Genomic DNA, 22,100 nt, shown 5'->3' with positions numbered 1-22,100 from the left:
GGGAGAATTTCAGTCTTATTTTATAGATGCCATCGAACACTGTTAAGTCAGGAGAAAGGTGACTACCTCACTGTGCCATCTTCACATTCCCATAATGTTCCTCAGCAGTTTCATAAACACACCAGTCAGCAAAATACAGTGACTAACAATCAACAAAACTTTGCCTCATCAAGCCATTGAAATACAGCCAGTTGAAACTAATATTCACTTCCGTAGAATATTCACTTCAGCCGAAAGGTGTCTTGTAAACAAAAGCATAAATTAGAGTTGATGAAATGCTGCAGATTGCAAATGGTAATTATCTACAGTGGTTACAATTATTAAAATGAATCTTCCTTCAGTCGGATGGGAAAAATATCTGTGAATTAATATGCTAAGATACAATGTACCTTCAGGACAAATATTACATGAGGAAGAATATGAAACAATCTGAAATGTAAAAGTCATTTACATCTCATCTGACTTTTTGATCTCTATTTTCTTTGTCTCTGTGGGAAGCCAGTTTGCTTAAAAAAAGAAGTTGTGTCTTAGAATTCTTTATAAGAGAGTGTTGTCAGTAATACATTCCAGAATGGTCCCTGGGTCACTGAAGAAGTCAAGCAGGAAGTTTTTAAATACCTCGATAAAATTTAAATGGAAATGCAACTTACGGGAACTTTGAAATACTGAAAAGGATGTCCTAAGAAGTTGATGGCTGTGAGCAGTATGCTGGTTAATTGCATGTCACCTTGAAGTAAGCTATAGGGAACTTGGATTAAAAAAAAAAACAAAACCCTCTATAAGACCAGACTGTAGACAAGCTTGTAGAGTGTTTTCTTAACTAGTGACTGGTGTTGGAAGACTCAGCCCACTGTGCACGAATGCACTCCTGGTCTGGTGGTTTTGGGTTCTATAATGCAGCAGGCTGAGCAAGCCATAAGGGACAAGCCAGTGAGCAGCACCCTCCATGGCAGCGGCAGTAGCTCCTGCCTCCGGGTTCTTTTCCTGTTTGCATTTCTGCCCTGACTTCCTTCAGTGATAGACATGTTTGTAGAAGTGTAAGCTAAATAACTTTTTCCTCTCCAAGCTGCTTTGGTCATGGTGTTTCATCCTAGCCAGCAGTAACCCTAAGTAAAACAAGTAATTATCTTAAACGTCAAGACGTACTCAAATTACTTAACGATTCACCTCAGAGATAAAAGGAATAGACTGCAACCCCAAATCAGTGCATAGAAAGAAAGCATAAGAGTGGAGGGCAATAAGATAAAACAGTAGAGACGAACACGGTGATACTGAAAACGGCTACTCATACTTAGAGAGGCAGCTGGACCATGAATCCATGATGACCAAGAAAATGATTTGGCAAGTCACGGGATTTGTCACAGGGAATGCCGATGTTGAACATAGACTAAACACTGGAAGTAATCTACTCATATAGACTTTTGGGGCCTAGAAAAACTACACTCTTATATACTTTCATGACACATATACAGAATGGTTTTTATGTATTAGACCATGCGCTGTCAAAAGATATCAGGGTAGCTCAAAACCAAGCAATTCACCTGCAGGCTGCATTCTAATAGAGGCATCAAAGCTGCTTTGTCCAGTGAGGGGCATGCTCCTCAAGATGCTAAAACTCAGAGTTTCTGACATGCAATGTCTTAAAAAATCATGTACAGCTCTCCACTCAAAATTGGCCAGTGTCTCCCTAAATGCGTCTTACAAAGGAAAAATTAGTGACTTAATGCAGGCAGGAGTGTGTGTCTTCTGGCAGTCACTTCCTTCAGAGCTAGCGCCTTGCACTGTACTAACAAACTGGAGGCATATCATAAGCATAAGATGAATAGTGGACAATTTTCTGAGCTTTTTAGGAGAACCATTTATGATGTCACTCATGAGACAATGATGTAACCCCGTAAGCAGGCACAGTTACATGATTGAAATGAACGAGAGCTGATGCACAGCACAGCAGGTCTGTGATACACTTCCCTGTGGGCCTTCCTCAGCAGCTGCAAACTTTGAGTTTTTCCAGTTGAGAATATAATACAAGATTTGCCTTAAATGTCACTGTGCTGCTTTTGTCTTATAGTCTCAGATGTCACAGAGACCACGGAAACAAAGAACTAAATGCCTGCTTTACAGGAGGCCTGAGATTGCAGACAGCGCATCATAGATGGTGGCTCTGGAGTTGAAATTCCATCTTCCTGGATTCAGTGCCAATTATTTTTAATCACTTTTATCAGAGAGAGTATCAAAATGAGATATGAAAATATCCACAGGGAATCTAGAGAAGCATTTTCTACTACAAGCATCATTTCTTGACAGTATGGGATTGAATTTTTTTTTCACTTACATTGACTTTTCTGGAACCAGAATGTTTGTGTATTTCTTAGAAGTCTCTTTTCTGATACTATGGTATCACATAGATTGATGCTTTTTGCCTCTTGAAACATTTCATAAAACAGTAGTTTATGAAGTTCCACCATCTGCCTCCATTTTATCTCTTTGAAAATGGAATTAACTTCCATAGAAACAAAAAGAAAAGCCTTATTTTTTTTTTTAGATTATCACAGCCTTTCAAACATATGATGATAAAACACCACTCTTTACAAACCATGGAGAATGAGTTGGAACCAAGCCTTTCTGTGCAGATCATAATATATTCCCTCCGTGTAAACAGGAGCAGATACATAGCAGTAGGCACTATGTTCCCTAATACGGATGTATTAACAAAGAGACTGTGCTCATGAACTAAGTACATTATTCTCACATCTACATGAATTAAACCAAATTTGGTTTCCTATGTTTTCCTGGTGTGTTTCTTGTTTCTGTCTTATTCTCCTCTGTATCTGATCAAATAAGAAGATTAATCCTGACACCTTCCTTTCTTTCATAAAATATCTATCACTTACCTTCCAACAATGTTACGCAAGGAGGAATAATTTCTGATTGGAGGGTTAGAAAGTATTAGCTAGAGAAGAAGCCGGGGCTCCACCCCTTTATATGACTTATGGCAAATTTGGCAGACCCATTTCTATTAGTGTCTCTCGATCACACCTGCGGACCACTTCCACTTAGAGCCACCACAGGACGAATTCTGGTTGTTGGATTCTATTCCATACTCTTGTCTTCATCTTTATTCTAGGAATTATTGATACACTGTTGCTCATCTGTGTTCTGACTCCCTGCAGCCGATGGCTTTCTCACCTCCAGCCAGGATTTTTCTCCTGTTTTGCTTGTTTGTTGTTTGCTTGCTTGCTTGCTTGCTTGGGTGGGTGGTTTCTTACTACTTTTTTTTAAATCATTGAACACTAACTTAAAAACTTCATTCTATGGCTAAGATCAAAATCTTGTGACAGCACATGCTGATGAGGATGTGTAGAAAGGGGAACACTCCTCCTTTGCCGGTGGGAGTGCAAACCTGTACAACCACTTTAGAGATCAATCGGGTGCTTTCTCAGAAAACTGAGAACAACTCTACCTCAAGACCCAGCTATGCTGCTCCTGGGTATACATCCAAAAAATGTGCCACCTTGCAAGGACACTTGCTCGGCTTTGTTCATAGCAGCTTTCTTCATAATATCCAGAATCTGGAAACAACCTAGATGTTCCTCAACTGAAGAGTGGATAAAGAAATTGTGGTACATTTATACAATGGAATACTACCCAGCTATCAAAAACAAAGAAATCATGAAATTTGGAGGCAAATGGATAGAACTAGAAAAGATCATGCTGATTGACGTGACCCAGAAAGACACACATGGTATGTACTCACTTGTAGGTGGATTTTAGCCATCTAGTACAGAATAAAACTACTACAGTGCACAGACCCAAAGAAGATAAGTAACAAGCAGGACCCAAGGGATGATGCTTACATCTCACACAGAAGGGGAAGTGGAATAGACAGAGGTAGTGATTGAGGAGAGGGAACAAGACAGGAGAGGAAGTGCAAAAAGAAATAAGGGTAAAGATCAGAGGGAGGGGGTGGGGGCAGAACACTAGGCCTGTAGAGAAAAAAGAGGCTGTGAGCAGGAGCATCTGTGACAAGCTGCAGACCTAGCTCAGGGTAGCTCCTGGGAGGATTTGAGGGGGACTCCAGCAGGGACTCCTAGACGCAGAGGTCATAAAGACTAAGAGGACACACTCTAACTAGACAAGTCTCCTAGTAGAGGGAGGGGAGCCCCAACCCACCCACAAAAGTTTCAACCCAAAACTCACCCTGCCTACAAGATGTGCAGGGATAAAGATGGAGCAGACAGAGCAGAGATTGAGGGAATTGCCCAACCAATGCTTGGCCCAAGCCAAGACCCACCCCACGGGAGACAGCCAACCACTGACACAATTTTTTCTTACTTTTATTATATTTCTTTTTACATATAGGTTTATATTATTACACATAAACACAGTAAACTACATACAGCAAGAAGAACCATGCGACAATCAGGAATTATATCAACATTGCATTCATAGTGGTTCGGCTATTGGTATTTGGCAACCTCGAAGAAAACATCTTTCCTGTCTTAGTGAGTCCAATATTCTGAATGTAAATCAATATCTATCATATATCATCTCTATCAAGTTAAAACATTGATCTAGACCTAAAAACATCTTAAACTCTAAACGATGAAGCATAATTGTAAGACTAAACTATTTGGTCTTCAACCCCATCAGAGACTTGAGAAGGAATGAAACTTAATTACCTGAGTGAACCAGAAGTGCAGGTGAGCAGCTTCTGAAATGAAAAAATAGCAGAGACACTTTGAAGGGTATTCTACTATGCTTGCAGACAGGAACTTAGCAGAGTTGTCCTCTAAGGACAACTGAGGGGCTCCAGCCACAGCACTTAGTAACAGATGCTGAGACTCACAGCCAAACATTGTACAACACGGAGGGTGCCTTGTTGAAAGTAAGGGTAAGGATAAAAGGACCTAGAGGAGACAGTCACTCCACAAGAAAACCAACAGAACCAACTAACCAGGCCCCAGAGGGTCTTGCTAAGATTGCAACATCACACAAGCGTCATGCATTGACTTGACCTAGGCCACCTAAAAAGACATAGTTGATGAAGAGCTCAGGCTTCGTGTGGGTCCTCTAGTAAGGGGACCAGGGACTTTTCTGACATGGACTCTCTTGCCAGGTTTTTGATCACTTCCCCCCATGGGGACTGTCTTGCCAGGCCACAGAGGAAAAGAATGCATTCTACCCTGATGCAATTTGATGAGTTTGGGTGGGTTGGAACTGTGGGTCCCCTTTCCTGAGGAGTAGGGGGGAGGAATGGGGGAAAGGGAGGGAGGGCGGGACACAGATGTGAGGAGCAATGGGCCTATGACCAGGATGTAAAGTGAATAAATTAATTAATTTTTTAAGAACGTCATACAGTTGTATTTATTTTAAGAGATTTTGTCAATATATAATTTTAAAAGCCAGGGAAACATTTTTGTTATTTAAAACAAAATGAGATAACATAGCACTGTAAAGTAGGAAGAAAGCGCATGAGGCCTGATATTAAAGTTTTTGTCTTTTAAAAAAATGTTTTGTAATTAAAATTTTTCATATAATATATGTATGTCATGTTTTCCTCCTTCAACTTATTTTTTTTTTTTTGGGCATATTTCTTGATGACATCTGAAGAGCTATAGTTCAAGTCAGGGAAATGCCCAAGCATTAATTCAACATTCAATTTTTAAGCTGTTTCATCAAAAAATCGTAGGAAATAATGAAACAGAGACCAACAACAAAGCATAGATTTCTGAGTAGACAAAAAAATCAGTTGTTGGTAGTCACATGTCTTCTAATCTGAGACATATTTTTCTACTTGAATAAAATCATATTTGTGGACTTTCATATATTTTTTAACTTGAAACAAGATGACGTGCATAAAAACAAACAAACAAACAAACAAACACGGGAAACTTGTTAAAACAACATAAGCCAGTATACAGTCCTCATATGCCATGCAACTATTTCTTTAGAATGAAAACATTCTTTTTCTTAGGGTAGCTTATATGGAACAAATGAGGTCCTGACTGGTGTTGGTGACATGGGCACAGACATGGCAAGGACCCCAGTGCCTCAGTCTATTGGGAGTGACAGAGCCTTCACTGAGTGAGGCTCCTAGTAAGCCCTCCTCCTGTCCATGCATGCGTGTTGACACCGTGGATATGTACAGCATGAAGGCTGCTCATTGACAGAGGCGGCTCCTACTGAGATCAGTTAAGCTGTCTCCTTGTTTGGTTTTATATAGTAATCCTTGTTTATCTGTATATAGCACTCTCACCTTATTGTTCAACTGCATATAATAAACATGGTGCACTTCTGTAGCTGTTATGGCTTTTTCATCAGAGAGTCCTGACCATCGGGTTCCAGCTTTTCTGTGTCTGTGTGTTAAGCTAAGTTGCCGATTCAACAAACCTCAAAGAAAATACTGTTATCAGTTTAGTGGTAAACTACCCTCCAATTAGTATCTGTCTCACGCTGTGTCTGACTCACTTTGGATCATACTCTGCTGAGTAAATTCCTCATTTTCTTTCCTCTAAGTTTTGATACTGGAATTTCTTTCTTTCTTTTTTTTTTCTTCTTTGAGTTAAGTTTCCTCCTTATCTTCTTCATCATCCCTTCTTTTTCTTTTTCTTTTTTTTTGAAACACAGTTTTGCCATGTAGCTCTAGCTAGCCTTGAATCCTCCTACTTGTCTTCCAAGTGATGGGAAATTTTAAAACAGCATAATCTAAGTACAGAAGCAAAATGGGGTAGATATTGCCAAATAGCTTTCCACTCTCACAGCACTGATGCATGTGAACCTCCTGGGTCGCGGCAATAACTTTTGAAAGGAGATACTCAACATCTGGCAACCCAGATACAATGTATTGCTGTGTCCTAACACCCGTGAGGAACACTCCTTGCGCCTGCTCATGTTGCTCTGTCTGTACAGTTTCAGCAAATGTAGGGTGGATAGCCAACATGCAGAGCTTGCTATTCTTTGTGTTATTTTCTTGACATTGGGATCTATCCACCCAATACCCCCACTTTTCAGGACATGAGATATTCCCCAGAGCAGTTTCAGTCAAAGAATTCATTCCCTGTGGGGTACAGTTGTCCTGCTAGACTTAATCTGCAAACGCATGTTTTATTCACTGTCCGTTCCCTTCTTCGCATTTATTTCAGGACCCAAACAAATATCATGTGCTGTAGGGACTGCTTCTTAAGCATCCCAGGGTAACAAAATAACTGAAATTGTTTCTCAAACTTCTACAGAAGAGAGGCAAAAGCAACAAGGTGAATCACCCTAATGTAAAATACCTTGAGGGAAAAAAAGCAAGTGAATAGATACTTCCGATAAAACTACAGTGATTAATGACCAACACAGCTATAGACATGTTTATGTGACTGTGTGACGGTAAGGGGGGGTATGTCCATGTGCCTTGCATCCTCATGTTCTCAGCATTCTCAGCTCATTTACTCAAAGTACCTTTGTGCTAACAAAATAAAAATTCTTACGATGAAAACTGAAAAGAGGGACGGAGTGCCCAGAAGGTTAGACCATGGCTAACTTACCATTACAATACGATCGGCTATGTTCACTTACTGATGAGGTTTGTTCTTCTATTTAGATGCCAAAAGAGTACATCCTTATTTTTGTTTCTCTCACTACAGAAAACCAGCATCAAAATTAATGTTAATCTAGCTTACTTTTCACAGTCTCAAACAGTAAACTCTAAAAAGGTTGTGATTAAAAAAATGTATTTATTCTTTATCATCTTGGCATCACGATGTTTTTGTTTTCAGGAGTTAATATGTTAGCTTTCTGAGCACACATTTATAGCTAATTTTATGATAAAGGTTACACATAGTGTACCAGCTTCTCCAAATAGCAGTGTTTTATGTCGAGACAATCTTTCCTGTCAGCCTCCAAGCTTTTCTTGTCTTGCTAGTGTCTCTATCTCATAGACAATACATAGCACTCCAGTAGTGATTTACATGGAGTTACTTTCCTTTTGGGGAAAAAAAACTAAAAGCAAGGTTTAGACAAAATAAAAGGAAATGAAAATATTAGCTTATTGAGAGCATAATTAATAATTCTTTATACTTCTGGCAAAACACAAGCAATGCTTAAGCTAAGAAAGACTCTTAGTTAAAAAGAGGGTCATAGAGGTGGTTCACTGGCAAGTTTGCCTTTTGTTGTCTGTGGGCTCATTGGCTCGAGTTTGGGTTCCCATAACTTCTATACAGGATTGATATTAAATTTGAAAACTAATCTTGTCACACTGTGAACAATTAAACTAAAAGGAAACACCATCATGAGAGCAAAATAATTACACCCAGGGAACTTCAATGACATGTGGCCATCTTTCTTTTATTAGTATTTTAATATACTCATTAATATGAAGAAAGCAGAAGGTTAGAGCCTGGAGTAAAACAAGAAAACCAGCTGTGTGTGTTCTGTGCACACAGCAAACGTATGAAGCATCCGCTGGCACAGAGAGCTTACATAGCACGACCTTATGGAAATCTGATAGCTATGGATCATCTGAACTTGACAGTTGGCCCCATGCTGCGATAATCAATTTTTCAATGTCAGACTCATTTACTCCTCGAAGAATCCTAAAATAGCCATTCTCTCCCCATGACTTTCCCCAGGAATTGGCAGCAATCTGCAGGAAAAACAAAAACAGAAAAATGTTGAGTATTATACTCTGATATTTTTTAATCCCTCCTGTAAAGACAGGCAAATAATATTTGGCATTAAATTGCCTGTGACCTTTATAATGAAGCACCCAAAGGTTTTCTGAGTGGTGAATAAGGTGTTCTATGACTAATAGCACATTAACATCTTTGTGTGTCCTCATTGGTGGTGGCCTTTAAAATTGATGGTAAGCGAGATGAAGTCTCACTGAGGAATGATATAGATTAGGTTTGCTTAGTTAGGAGCATGCCTGTGAGGGATTTTCTTCATCTCATGAACTGAGAAATGAAAATGCATCCTTGGATGTGAGCAGTACCATCCCGGACTGACTGAAAGAGGAAAATCGTGATGAAAACTGGCTCGTAGCTATTTTTTGCTCTCCGCCTGCTCCTGACTATAGCTGTAACCTGAGGAGCTCCCTTAGTACTTTGTCCCTGTGACTTCCCCACTCTGGTGAACTGGAATCTAGACATGCAAGCTGAAATTAACCCGTTCTCACCTCAATTACTTTCATCTGGGTATTTTGTCATACAGTATGGAAAAGGAAGCCTGATACAGATGCATAAGAGTTGTGACCAATTCTTGTGTTAAACACCAGAAAGCCCTAAATAAATAACTTATTAATCTGTGTTCAGGCAAGTTGCAATATGATGAATTCGTACCCACTATGAGTCAGGCGCTAAGGTGGCTATATGCCCAGTGTGCTCTCGGGGTCACTGTAGCTGTATCACCTTTGTTCCTTGGTCCATAAAAGCTGTGGGACTGCTACTTGAAATGCATAGGAAAGGCTGTGCAAAAACAAGCCAAACTCTCACCATAGAGAGATGCTCTCATAGAAGGAAGTAGCATAAACCATAACCACCAAGCATGAAACGGCATAAAGAAGTTTATTGATGTAATTAAATTGCTAAAAATTCTTGTTAGGTAGCTCAGCCTGGCAGAAAAACCTCCAATTTCTCATAGAGTCCATACCAGCCTCAAACTCACCACGCAGCCCTTTAGTGTCCACACCCTAAGCCTTTCCTCCCTAGAACTAGCAGGCTAGACGGAGCCACCCAGCCTTGTTGCTAAGTGACCACTTTCCGTTATGTAAACTAATGAAGGCGGAGAAAACAATGTGTCTGAGGGAGTAAAATCAGCAGGAGCCAGGCATGGTTCTCTTGCTATTTTTCTTTTTAAACTCTGGGAATCTGGAGAGAGCTGGGACGGGTCCAGAATACCTCCTAAACCTAAAGCTTGAGTGAGTAAGTACATTGCGAAGCAAGGGCACTAATGGACTGTGCAGAGAGTGTCATAAAGGCGGAAGAGGCACACGGAGGGAATCAGTTGACCACAACTAAACGCAGTAGACCAGCTCTGTGAATTAGAGACTTCATAATGACAGCTGCCACGCTTGACTTCCATTCACCCTGTGCCGGGCCTAAGATGGAAAATGATCTAGGGTGTGAGCTATACTAATATTCCCAAGGCATATGGAGTTGCTTTTCTACTTCTACTTCTACACTTTTCTCCTATGCGAACAGATCCACCCCCCCAACCCAGCTTCCAAAATTGTCATGACAACACGAGTTTTCAAAACCATCCAATTATCATCAGCATTTCCTTGATAGGTTTGGCTTTCTGCCTCCTCAATCATCCCTGACACCTGAAAAGAGCACTCTCAAAGATGGGTCTGAAATCATGAGTTCAGTGTGTCTCCTCAAAGGTGAAATGGGCTTTTGAATAGCTGGAAATGAGACAGCCGCAAAGTATGTGAGTCTTTGCAACTAGGATCTAAACAGAATTTCAATTCCCAAGTTTGGTAGTTAGTTCCAGTATATGTACATACTGGAAAATAATTTGTTATGTATGTATGTATTTATGCACACATGTTACGTGTCTCCCCAAAGACAGAAAAATTAAATAAAAATAATCCCAAATGAAAAGTATTTTAGAAACATTATTATTTCTATAGTGAAAGTATGAAATTTGTCGCATTGTACCTGTTCTCATCTGACTATCTGGAGGTTATTAACATTCAAAGTATTGTCATTTTATCTTTGTTGAATCTGGGAAGTACTTGTGAATATGTTAAACAAATGCAAGTTTGTAAGCTCCGGAAAGTTGTGATAGCTAATCTTGGCTGTCAATTGGACTACATCTGGATTCAACTAAAACCCAAACAGCTGAGTGTGCCTGTGAGGGATCTGCGGGTCATTTGAAGTGAGAAGACCCACCTAGTATCTGGGACGCACCTTCTGGTGAGGTTCATAAAAGGACATGGGAGAAGGAAGCTTCTGCTTTCTGTCTGTCTGCCCTCACTCCCCTGTCAAGTGTATCGATCCTCTGGCTGAGGCATTCCTTCACTGACATCAAAGCCTACTTCTCCAGTACTCCAACACAGACTAAAGGCTAATAGCTCTCTAGGAATCTTGGGTGTCTCCCACACAATATTGGGACTGCTGAGATTAATGTAGAGCCCACTCAAAATACTTTTCAAGTTTTCTTAACTTTGTCACAAAGAGGGTAAGACTCTTTGGGGGGGGGCATATTAAATTTCACCTTATACAAAATCCTTTCATGTGCTAAGTATTAATAAATTAGAAATAAAGTGGCCCTTCCACCATCTTATACAATATATCTTCAAGAAATACATAACCAATACCAAAGTTAGTTTTAAATTATTGAAAGCATTTCTTTTATCGTTAGTGAACAAAGCATGGGCATCCATTATTATTGCATCAATCAACATTTCAGTGGAGTTTCCTTAAGTTTCATTTAATTAAAGAAAATATGAATAATGTATAATAAGAAATATAACTACCATACACAAATGATACGATTATATATGAAACCCTAATAATTCACTAGAAAATTTAAGAGTTCATAAACACTTTCATTAATCTTGTGGAATACAAAATTAATATATAAATATAAGAAGCCTTTCTTTCTATACACCAATTACAAACACATTGAGAAATAAGTTAGATAAATGATGCCATATTCAATAACAAATACAAACAAAAACACAAACAACAAAAGAAAATATCTGAAATAAACCTAAACAAGAAAGTAAAAGATCTCTACATTAAAACCATAATATGAAGAAATTAAAAAGGACACTAAGAAATAGAAATATTTCTCATGTTCATGGAATGGAAAATTATTTTTTGAAAGTGGCCTTTCTACTAAGAGCCACCTACAGATTTAACAAAATCCTAATCAAATTCCAATATCTTCACATAATTAGAAACAGAAAAAAAAACCAACATGCACTAGAAAAAACAGGCATGATGTTAACAGAACAGAAAAAAGACCAAGGCATGTGTGTATATATATACGTGTGTGTGTGTGTGTGTGTGTGTGTGTGTGTGTGTGTGTGTGTGTGTGTGTGTGTATGTATACATACCTCCACCACCAGAAACAACCGACTTTTGACAATAATAACAAAAATGCAGATTAGAGAAAAGACAGTATCTTCAACAGTTACGTGAGAACTGGATATACATGTAGAAAAAATAAAGTTAGAACTTCAAGTTTTGCCATTGCTATGCTGGTTTGTGGAACTTTTCCTTATTGTAGCCCCTGAAAGGACTATTGTACTGCTGGTTTTATTTGTTCTTTAGATGTTTGGAGAAATTAAAAAGACCCTTTGTGAGATTGCTGTAGAGTAGTCAGTTTTGTGAAGTCTTCCAAGAAGTGCTCAGACTTTCTTCGTTCGTCCTGTTGAAGATTTCTTTTCTCAGAACTGTGTATGTTTCATATTGGATAATGAGCAATATATTGTCAAAACTTTTCATAATACAGTCTTAGTTAACAGATAGTGTGCTTTCAGCAGTTTCTCTTTCTTTTTTATGGTACTAATTTAAATAAGTTCATTAGACATTGCATTTTCCACCTAGGTTACAATGCGTATAATGTGCAATGTTAATTTCTCTCCGATGTTCCATGTTCATGTATTGAGAATGCCCAGTAATTTATTGTTGCAGTTTAATTTAACTGTCACGTAACTTGCTACATAAATGTGGGTCCTTCAAATGTTCCCCTGTGGAGCAATGATACAGCTCTACTTGGTCTGACTTACTCTACCTCCTCAATGGTGGAGGTGCTCCCCCCACGAGGAAGCCATCAGGCATTGCTTCAGGCATACAACCAGAACTCTGGGACAGCTTGCTAATGATGGGTTGCAGACTTTCTCCAGTTCTTTCTGATGGTGGTCAAGTTCTGCCTTCTCTGCAGTCTCTTTCTTATCTAGTCAACTCATGATTTCATTACTCTTGTCTAGAATCTTCTCTTTGTCCTCATCAGTGATCTTGAATTAAAGTTTGTCCTCTTCAAGCTGTTGCTCTCATGTTGAAGGCATGAGACTCCAGTGAATTCTTGGAGGAAACCATATCTTTCTATTTCTCATCTTCAGCTTTGTACTCCTCACCATCTTGGACCATCTGCTCAATAGCCCCTAGGCCCAAAAGTCCTTGTCATTGGTGATGGCGATTTTGTTCTCCTTTCCCGTGCTCTTATCTACAGCAGAAACATTGAGGGTGCCATTGACAACAGTGTCAAAAGTGAATTCAATCTGAGGGACATCACGGGGTGCTGGAGGTATGCCTGTGAGCTCGAACATTCCAAGGAGGTTACCATCCTTGGTCACACACCTTTCACCATCAGACATCTGAATGAGCACACCAGGCTGGTTGTCAGAGTAAGTGGTAAAAAATCTGTGTCTGCTTGGTTGGAATGGTGGCATTGCACTTGATGAAGACAGTCATGACTCAGCCAGCGGTTTCAATACCAAGGGAAAGATAAGCGACACCCAAGAGCAGCAAATCCTGAAAATTCTCAGACTTGTCTCCAGATAGAATGGCTGCCTGGACAGCTGCACCATAAGCAACAGCTTCATAAAGGGTAATGCTCTTATTCGTTGTTTTTTTGTTTTGTTTTTGTTTTTGTTTTTGTTTTTGCCATTGCAGAAGCTTCTGAATCGCGAGAATTCTAGTAGAATTGTCAACCAGGACAATATCATGGACCTATGCCTTGTCAAGTTTGGCATCTTGAAGGGCCTTTTCTACAGGGTCCAGTGTGCCACAGAACATGTCCACATTCAATTCTCCAAATCGAGCATGGGGAATGGAGTGATAGAAGTCGAACCCCTCATAGAGAGAACCAAGCTCAATACTGGCCTGTGTGCTGGAGCTGAGGGTGTGCTCGGCCCATCCTCAGGCAGTATGGAGATTCCTGACAGCTCACTTGTTCTCACTGGTGTTCTTCTTGTGCTTTCATTTAAACTCAGCAATGAAATGGTTGACCATTCGGTTATCAAAATCTTCTCTACCCAAGTGGGTATCGCTCAGTGTTTATTTGACTTCAACAATTCCATCCTCAATAGTGAGCATTGACACATCAAAAGTACCACCTCCCAAGTAAAAAATCAGCACATCCCTTTCATCTCCAAGCTTCTTAGCTAAATCATAACCAATAGCAGCAGCAGTTAGTTAATTGATAATTTGAAGTGCTTTGAGGCCAGCAGTAGTTCCAGCATCTTCTGTTGCTTGCTGCTGGCACTGTGACCACCACATTGAACAGTCTTCCCGAGGTAGGTTTCTGCAATTTCCTTCACTTTAGTCATAAATATAGAGGACACTTCCTCTGGGTAGAAACATTTTGTCTTCCCTTTGTATTCTTCTTGGACCTTGGGCCTGTCCGTACCATTCACCATCATGGCAAATGTTTCATATCAGACTGAACAACAGCATCATCAAACCTATGTCCAATCAGATGTTTGGCATGAAAAACTATGTTGGTGGGGTTCATTGCAACCCAATTCTTGGCAGCATCCCCAATTAATCATTCTCTCTCAGTAAAAGCAACATAGCTAAGTATGCTTCGGTTACCCTGGTTATTGGTAATTTTTTCCACTTTTCCGTTCTGTAAGACACCCACAGAGGAGTAGGTGGTACCAAGATCAATGTCAACTGCAGAATCCTTAGCCATGGTTGCTCATGTGAACGTCTACCTGTGCTGTCAACAAGACCACACAAACCCCCAAAAGCTGCCACCACATTCAATGAGACCAAACAGTTTCACTTTCAATGTAGATTTTTGTTTCCTTTTTAGTTTTTCAGAAAATTATTTTTCAAGAAGGAAGGACAGCAGGTTACCAAGAAGAGACTTGATACCCTTTGAACATATACAGGGGAAGGTAATCCCCCTCAGGAACAGTCATAGGGGAGGGGAATAAGGAGAAAATGGGAGGGAGGGAAGAATGGGAGGATACAAGGGATGGGATAACCATTGAGATGTAACAAGAATAAATTAATAAAGTAAAAAAAAATAAATAAAAAATAAAAAATAAAAAAATAAAAAACCTAAAAAAAAAAAAAGAATCAATTATCTTCTTTAATTTACATGGTCTCTCTCTCTCTCTCTCTCTCTCTCTCTCTCTCTCTCTCTCTCCTAATTTCTTGCCTTATCTTTATAAAATTTCATTATTCTTCCAGTAGTTGAATCACTGTTGTAACATCTTCTTAAAATTGTATTTGAGATTTCTTTTATAATCCACTAATTTTATATTAAATTGTATAATGCTTTAAATACATAAAATTTTTAACAGTATATTTTATATAATTTCAATCTCATGTGTCCATTGACTGTATCATGCATCCTAGAAATGTAGGTAAATATTTCATGAGCTTTCTAATATTTATCTATATAGTAAAAAATATCAAAAATATTTCCAGTCTATATCTATACTTAGATATTAGTATCTTTTCATATGAGACACTGAGTTAGAGATAAATTTATTTTTTTATTTTTGTAACTTTAGTTTTCCATTTTAAGTACTGTATTGTTTCAGTTTTAATATGTCTAGATATGCTTTATTTTACTTCCACTTTGAAAACAGTGGTCAGCAATTTAAGATTCTAGGGAGGCAATTACATCATCACCATCCCTTTGTTATATTTGTTTTAACCAGCAACTTACTGACATTGTCATTTAGTGACTTCTTACTTTCTAGTTTGCTTGTTTGTTTTTGTATTTAAGATTGGTCAGTTCTCTTAAGGTCAATTATTAACATTCTTAAAATTCATTTTTAATTTAAATATAATTGTATCATTTTTTCTTCCATGTCCCCCCTCCTAAGTCATCCTATATGCCCCTCACTCTCTCAAATTTGTGAGCACATTTTTTATTGTCTTTATTATATATTTTTAAGGAATTTGCATAATTTTAAGATATGCTATTTTTCTCTTTATCTTTTATTTTCTGATGTTTATAATAGAATTCCTTGGCATGGTTTTCTTGACATCTCCTGATTATAGCTCATGGAGATTTCTAGAACTTTGAGTCCCCCCTGGGCTCCACAAGAAGGGGAGGTCATCAAATATGGGGCACCAGAGTTCCTGTCAGAGTGGAGAATGAAGCCACAAAGACTCTATCTAGATATCTAAAACAATACTATCAAAATGAACAATGTTGGTGAATTAACATTTCAGATTTTAAGACATATTACAGACCTATAGTAATGAAAAACAATCCGGTATTGGCTCAGAAAACAAACGTATAGACCAATGTAACAAAATAGGAAACCGAAATGTCAGAACACATGACACCAACCATCTGATATTTAACAACGATGACAAAAACATACAATGGAGAAAAGAACACCTTCAATAGATGGTGTTGTGAAAACCAGATGTCCGCATGTAGAAGAATTAAATTAGACCTGTATCAGTCAATCTGAGCAAAAATTAATCTCTGAGACCTCAACATGAAACCTGAAAATACTAGAAGAAAACATAAGCAATACCCCAGAAGACATAGGTGTAAAAAAAGTCATTCTGATTATAACTCTATTTGTTCAGGAATTAAGGCAAGTGGAAAATCAAAACTGAAAAGCTTCTTGCAAGTTAAACTTTTCTTTATTTTTTGCAGATTGATCTCACTCCCACTTTATTAATGCTTTCATCCTGACTATTTAAGTCCCATCTATCAGGTATCCTTTTTTAAAGTATATTGAAAGCTTTCTTCTATTGAGAATTGGTCATAATTTTCCTTATTCATCTAAAATTTCTATATGTATAAGACCTTTATGCTAACTGCAAGAACGGGTGGTGGGTCTATTTTCCACAAAGGGTTAGCCCTTTCTTTACGTAGGAGGATATATGTAAGAGATATGTTTTACAATGCTGACCATTTCAGCGTTGTAAAAACAAGTTGGTCCGAGGTTGGAGTTGTATTAAAGTCAATCCATATGTGGTTTCCAGAATTGCAAGATGGTAAATTTAAAAAAGATCCTCAGACGCTGAAGAATTTGTCCAGATCCCCCACTCTATTCCTTTATTTACAGCTTTGTTCCAGTGCTCAGTAGCTATCTCACTGGAGGAAGCAGATGTACGCTTTGGATCTCTCCAGACTTCTGCCCAGGCTGATTTACATTCTCAATAATGCGTTCTCTACTCATGACAAAAGTGATGCTCAGATTCAGTCTGGACCTACCCAAATGCTCCCAGATCACAGAAAAAGGTACACAAGTTCATTCAGCTCTCATTTTAAAAATAAAATGCACCTTTAAAAATTATATCAGGTCCTTTGCACATATGTTATGGCTGTTAGATTGGTGAGTTTTTGTTGTTGTTGGTGGTGGTGGTTGTGGTGGTGGTGGTGGTGGTGGTGTGTGTGTGTGTGTGTGTGTGTGTGTGTGTGTGTGTGTGTGTGTAAATCCTAGCAGTGGGAATTTCTACTATTTTGTCTACTATTGTGTCTCTTTTCCCCCTAGTGGGTTGTCTTGTCCAGTCTCATAATGAGGGCTTGCATCTTGTCTTATTGCATCTTGTTTTGTCCTGTCTGGCTGTAGTCTCTTGGAGGCCTCCTCTTTTCTGAAGGACAACTGAAGAGGAGTGGATCTGAGGAAGAGGACATGGGGGATGGGGTGCTAGGAGGAGTAAAGTGAGGTGAATCTGTATTTGGGTGTATTGTGTGAAAGAAGAATCTATTTTCAATTAAAAAGAGAAAAAAATGAACTGTATTGTTGCTGTTATTTAGTTTTGTTTCTGGCTTGCTGATGTTTACTACATTTTACACAGCAATGGGAAACACCCATCAACTTCTATTTCAAAGTAGGCCTACGCTGTAAATATTTTTAAGCTTCATCACATAACTTTGGGAAACCAATTGGTAGCTGTTTTTTTTATTTCTAGGTGCTTTTGAGAGAGAGAGGAGAGAGAGAGAGAGAGAGATCAGGAATAGTGATGAACCAAAAAAAACCAAACCAAACCAAACAAACAAACAAAAAAGACTACTACAAAGATAAGGAATGTTTGCCTTTACTTCTCCTAGAAACCTTAACTCTTCACATACCACTGGGGATTAAGTCTCTAGCCATCTGTCTAGTTCATTGATTTAGTGTACCTGGCAATACAGCTTTTCTTATCTCCCCCTGAGATAAAGAGTGACTGCTCAGACAAGGCCCTGAATTAGTCCCCAAGGACATAACATTATCTCCCTGAGTATTTACATGTCAAAAGAGACAAAGCCCAGCATTAGAAGACATTACCTGGAGTTTATCCAGGCCTTGGGAAGACATATTTATGCTGTCAAAGGCCATGGCAATGTAATAAATGCCATTTTATTTTCCTTTATTCTTCAGTAAAGGAGGGAACTACTTTTCTGTGCAGACTCTGTTTATGACCAGGTGCTCTGTCCTGTGCTTGATGTCTGCGTGTACTTGTTGATAACACTGGATGCTTCATAATTCATTCAAAAGCATCAATAGCACTTAAAGATTATATGTTTTAGCTACATTCACAATTAACTTTACATAAAATAAAAACTATTTTAGTGACTTCATTTACTTTCCCAAAATGCACGTTTATTCATTGTTCCATGAATATTATTTTTATTTCCATATTACATATGGTCTATTTGTAATAGTATACATTTAGTCTTTGGATTCCTTGGTTAAGTAAGTCAAATATTTTCATAATTGAGGATGAGTAATAAGCCCAAGGGGAGGAATCCAATCTTCTGAACCCATTTTATAAGAGCCAGGTGTGGTAGTACATGCTTATAATTCTGGAACTAGCAAGGTAGAGCCAAGTATATCCCTGGGGTTCACTGTCCAGCCAGCCTTACATATTGGCAAGTTTCAGGTCGGTAAGTGATACTGACCCCTCAAAAAAGTAGCATCAAAGAAGAAAATACCTGAGGTTGTCCTTAGACTTCCACACACCTTCACAGGCATGAGCACATAAATACATACACACAGAAACATAGCATATGTATGTAGTGAAAACCTGAGCGTGTCTATGTGTGAGTATATATGTGAATGTTGGCACATGTGCCTGAGCATGTATCCATATGCATACTACGTATGGGCTTTCAGTTGGAAAAGATCAATATGAAGATGAGAGAATTTCATACTATTTTCCAGTGCACATTTCCTTATACTCACTCAGCAAATAGATATCCAGTGTTACGTATTAGTAACTATTATGAACGTAATACATCAAAGCATGTCTCTCTCTAAAAGTTATATTTTTATAAAATTGAATATACACAAAATGTATTCAATAAGAATTTTAACATAGAAATTTAATTGCAAATATTAAAGTAACATTCTCTACAATCTTTTTAACTATAAATCATTAATGATATTTTTTTAACTTTTTTATTGGTTCTTTTTCAATTATACAACATGCACTCCAATTCTACTCATCTTCTCATCGTACCTGCCCTCCACCCTTGAAACCTCCTCCACATCAGAGGGAAAAAAATCCTGTTGCTGAAATGATAGTGTGTCACAGCATGTCCTACAGTATACTCTTTTGTCCACACGTCTCTGTTTTCAAATGTTCATTGCAATGAATAGGACTGGCACTTTCATGCACTCCAGCATTTCTTCAATGGTGTAGATGCTAGGGTGGGCCAATTCAAAGCCGTGTCTGGGCCTGAGAGGCATCTAGGCTGGCCATCCCCTGGCTCTGCCACTCTCATGCCCTTGGGGCAGGCTCACCAGCAACCCTCACAACCAGTGCCAGCTCTACTCTGCTGCCCAGGCAAAGTGCAGGCTCCTCTCTCCCCAGTCTTGTAGCTAGTGAGGGACATAGACAGTTCTCCCACTCTCACAACCCGGAGGCCAGCTCTCTCCCCTGCCATCCATGACAAGGAACAAGGGAGAAGAGGAGGGTGTCAGGGCAGCTCATCTGGAACCCTCACATCCAGGGCAAGCTCGACTGTGGTGCCCAGGCAAGGTGTAGGCAGGCCCCACTCACCTAAGGGCTACAAGAAGATGAAGGGCAGGGCCAGCTCTCCCTCTCTGATGACCTCTGGGTCGGCTTTCTTGCCTGCTGTAGGTAGCAAGGGGTTGAGGGGATGGCATCTCCCCTCACCCATGTTACAACAGGGCAGACAAGTGGTTGGGCCAGCTCTCCTATGTTCACACTCTTGCTCTTGTTAAGCTCATCCATGACCCATCACCAAGTTTAGCTCTATTGTGATTCCCAAGAGAGATGCAGGCTCCACTCTCCGGAGTGTTGCATCAGGTTCGTGGTAGGGCCAGCACTCCTGATCTAATGACCCCAGGGTCAGGTCTCCTGACTGCAGCAGGTGGTGAGAATCTAGGGAGTAGGACGGTCTCTCTCCCTCACCCGTACTACCACAGGACAGATGACTGGTAGGCCCAGCTCTTCCATCATCTTATCCTCTGGGCCCACTCACTTGCAACTCCCCTCTTCCAAGTACTGCAGCTGACTAGGGACATGGTCGGCTTTCCTTCTTCCAGAGCCATCTCTCCCATGATAGCCAGGTGAGAAGTAGGGGGGGGGCACTTTTGCACAGAACTCAGAAATGAATATGTTCCTGGTCAGCAGCCCTGACCAGGGACTTCTACTTGGTCTTTTGGTGGTAACACCGGACCATGAACCCAGATATGGCTGCCAGTGGCTGCCAGGGAGTACTTACCATGGCAAACCTGACTATGCTGGTTTTGGAGGGATGTGGAAGACTTTGGGACTTTGAACTAGAAAAGCAATTGAACAATGTAAGCGGGGCCTTACAGTACACCCCAAAAGAATACTGGAGGGCAGTAGAGCAGAGAGAAGGGCAGACTATGGCCTGGCAGGCCAGGACCCCACCATGGTCCCAAGTAGCATCACAGGCTATTCACTCAGGCTGTTCCTCACTATCCCCGAACTCCAGGTCTGCCTCTCTTCATTGTGCCCACAGCCTTCTGTTTCTCTTTCTCTTTCATTTCCCCACCACTCACTTGCTCCTCTCAGTGGTGCCCAGGGTCTCTGTTTGTCTGGTGTTGTCTCAGGAGTGGTCTTGGGAGCGCTATGCTCTGTTTGTGAATTACGGTGCCCGGCAGGGGTCATTTCAGGCATGGCCTCCCCCACTCCACGCCCCCCCCCCACACCCGCCAGCCTGTACAATGCTAGACTGATAATCATGTCAGGTTAGCTCCCTGTCTGGGACCCATGGCACCTGTCTGGTGCTTGTCTAGGGTTCTCTCCTTGCCCCGCCAGCCCAAAAGACAAATTGCAAAGTGTGTCTGTCTTAGGCGTCCTCTGGTCTCTGGCTTCATCCCCATCCTGGAAGCCTGTCTGGGTCTACGTTTCACCACACCGGAAGCTGTCTCAGGATAGCTCACTGTCTAGGCCCCCTGTCTCAGCGATGAACTGGTGGTCCTCTCAGGCTTGCGGTTTTTCAGGGAGTGTTAGGCTACTAAATCATTCAGATGTTCACAGGACAGAACGCTGAGTGTAGACACAGCCTGTATCCTCTCTGCCACCTACTGATGCACATGGGACACAGCAGCCACACCTGCAGAACCTCTAGGGGTGTGCTGTAAAACTGGAAGGGTAGAGACATATGAGCCCTTCGATATTAGACGTGAAGCTGCAGGATTTGGGGTGTTTCCTGCTGGCTTTTGGTCTTGCTTTGGTCCAGTATTTTCTCACCATGTCCTTGCTCCTCCCTTTTAGAATGATATATTCTCTGCCATTGGGTGCTGGAAGCATGTAATGTGTTGCTGTTATTTTATTGTTGTTGTTGTTATTGTTGTTGTTATTATTATTATTATTACTATTATTCAGAGTTACATTCAAGACAGGGCTTTGAGTCTCAGAAAAGACTTTGGACTTTAAAATGTGTTGAGACTGTGAAAGACTATGGGGGATTTATAAGATGGAATAAATGCATTTGCATTATGATATAGCCACAAGTTACGGGGGCCTGAGTATGGAATGCGGTGGTTTGGATGAAACTGAGCCCCATAGGAGTATATGTCGGTGGAGCTGTTTGGAAAGCATTAGGAGACATGGCCTTAGTAAATGAAGTGTGCCATTAGGAATGGACTTGGAGGTTTCAAAAGACTCAAACTCTTCCCAGTGTTCCCTGCCTTGTACTTGTGTCTCAAAATAGGCTCTCCTCTCAACTCCAGATCCAAATCCTCTACTGTCCTC

General features: G+C 40.0%; 1 protein-coding gene and 1 pseudogene across 4 annotated transcripts in view; both read right to left on the bottom strand.

Annotated features, from left to right (window-relative positions):
* Positions 1 to 8,310: 8,310 nt before the first annotated feature.
* The window catches only part of TINAG (tubulointerstitial nephritis antigen), a 98,932-nt gene continuing 85,142 nt past the window's right edge, over positions 8,311 to 22,100 (bottom strand). For all 3 annotated transcript variants that reach the window (XM_084752269.1, XM_084752268.1, XM_084752270.1), the window contains one exon: positions 8,311 to 8,629. In XM_084752269.1, coding sequence (XP_084608395.1) covers positions 8,563 to 8,629 — 67 coding nt within the window. In that variant the 3' untranslated portion in view covers positions 8,311 to 8,562. The remainder of the gene's footprint in view (positions 8,630 to 22,100) is intronic.
* LOC311580539 (heat shock cognate 71 kDa protein-like) lies at positions 11,904 to 14,631 on the bottom strand (annotated as a pseudogene). The gene has a single exon. The product of its transcript is annotated as a heat shock cognate 71 kDa protein-like (transcript).

The sequence above is a fragment of the Acomys minous genome (assembly GCF_964271855.1).
Source record: "Acomys minous genome assembly, chromosome: 13".
NCBI classification, from domain to species: Eukaryota; Metazoa; Chordata; class Mammalia; order Rodentia; family Muridae; genus Acomys; species Acomys minous.
Note: the sequence above shows the minus strand (reverse complement) of the source record. Positions and strands in the feature narration are given on the sequence as shown.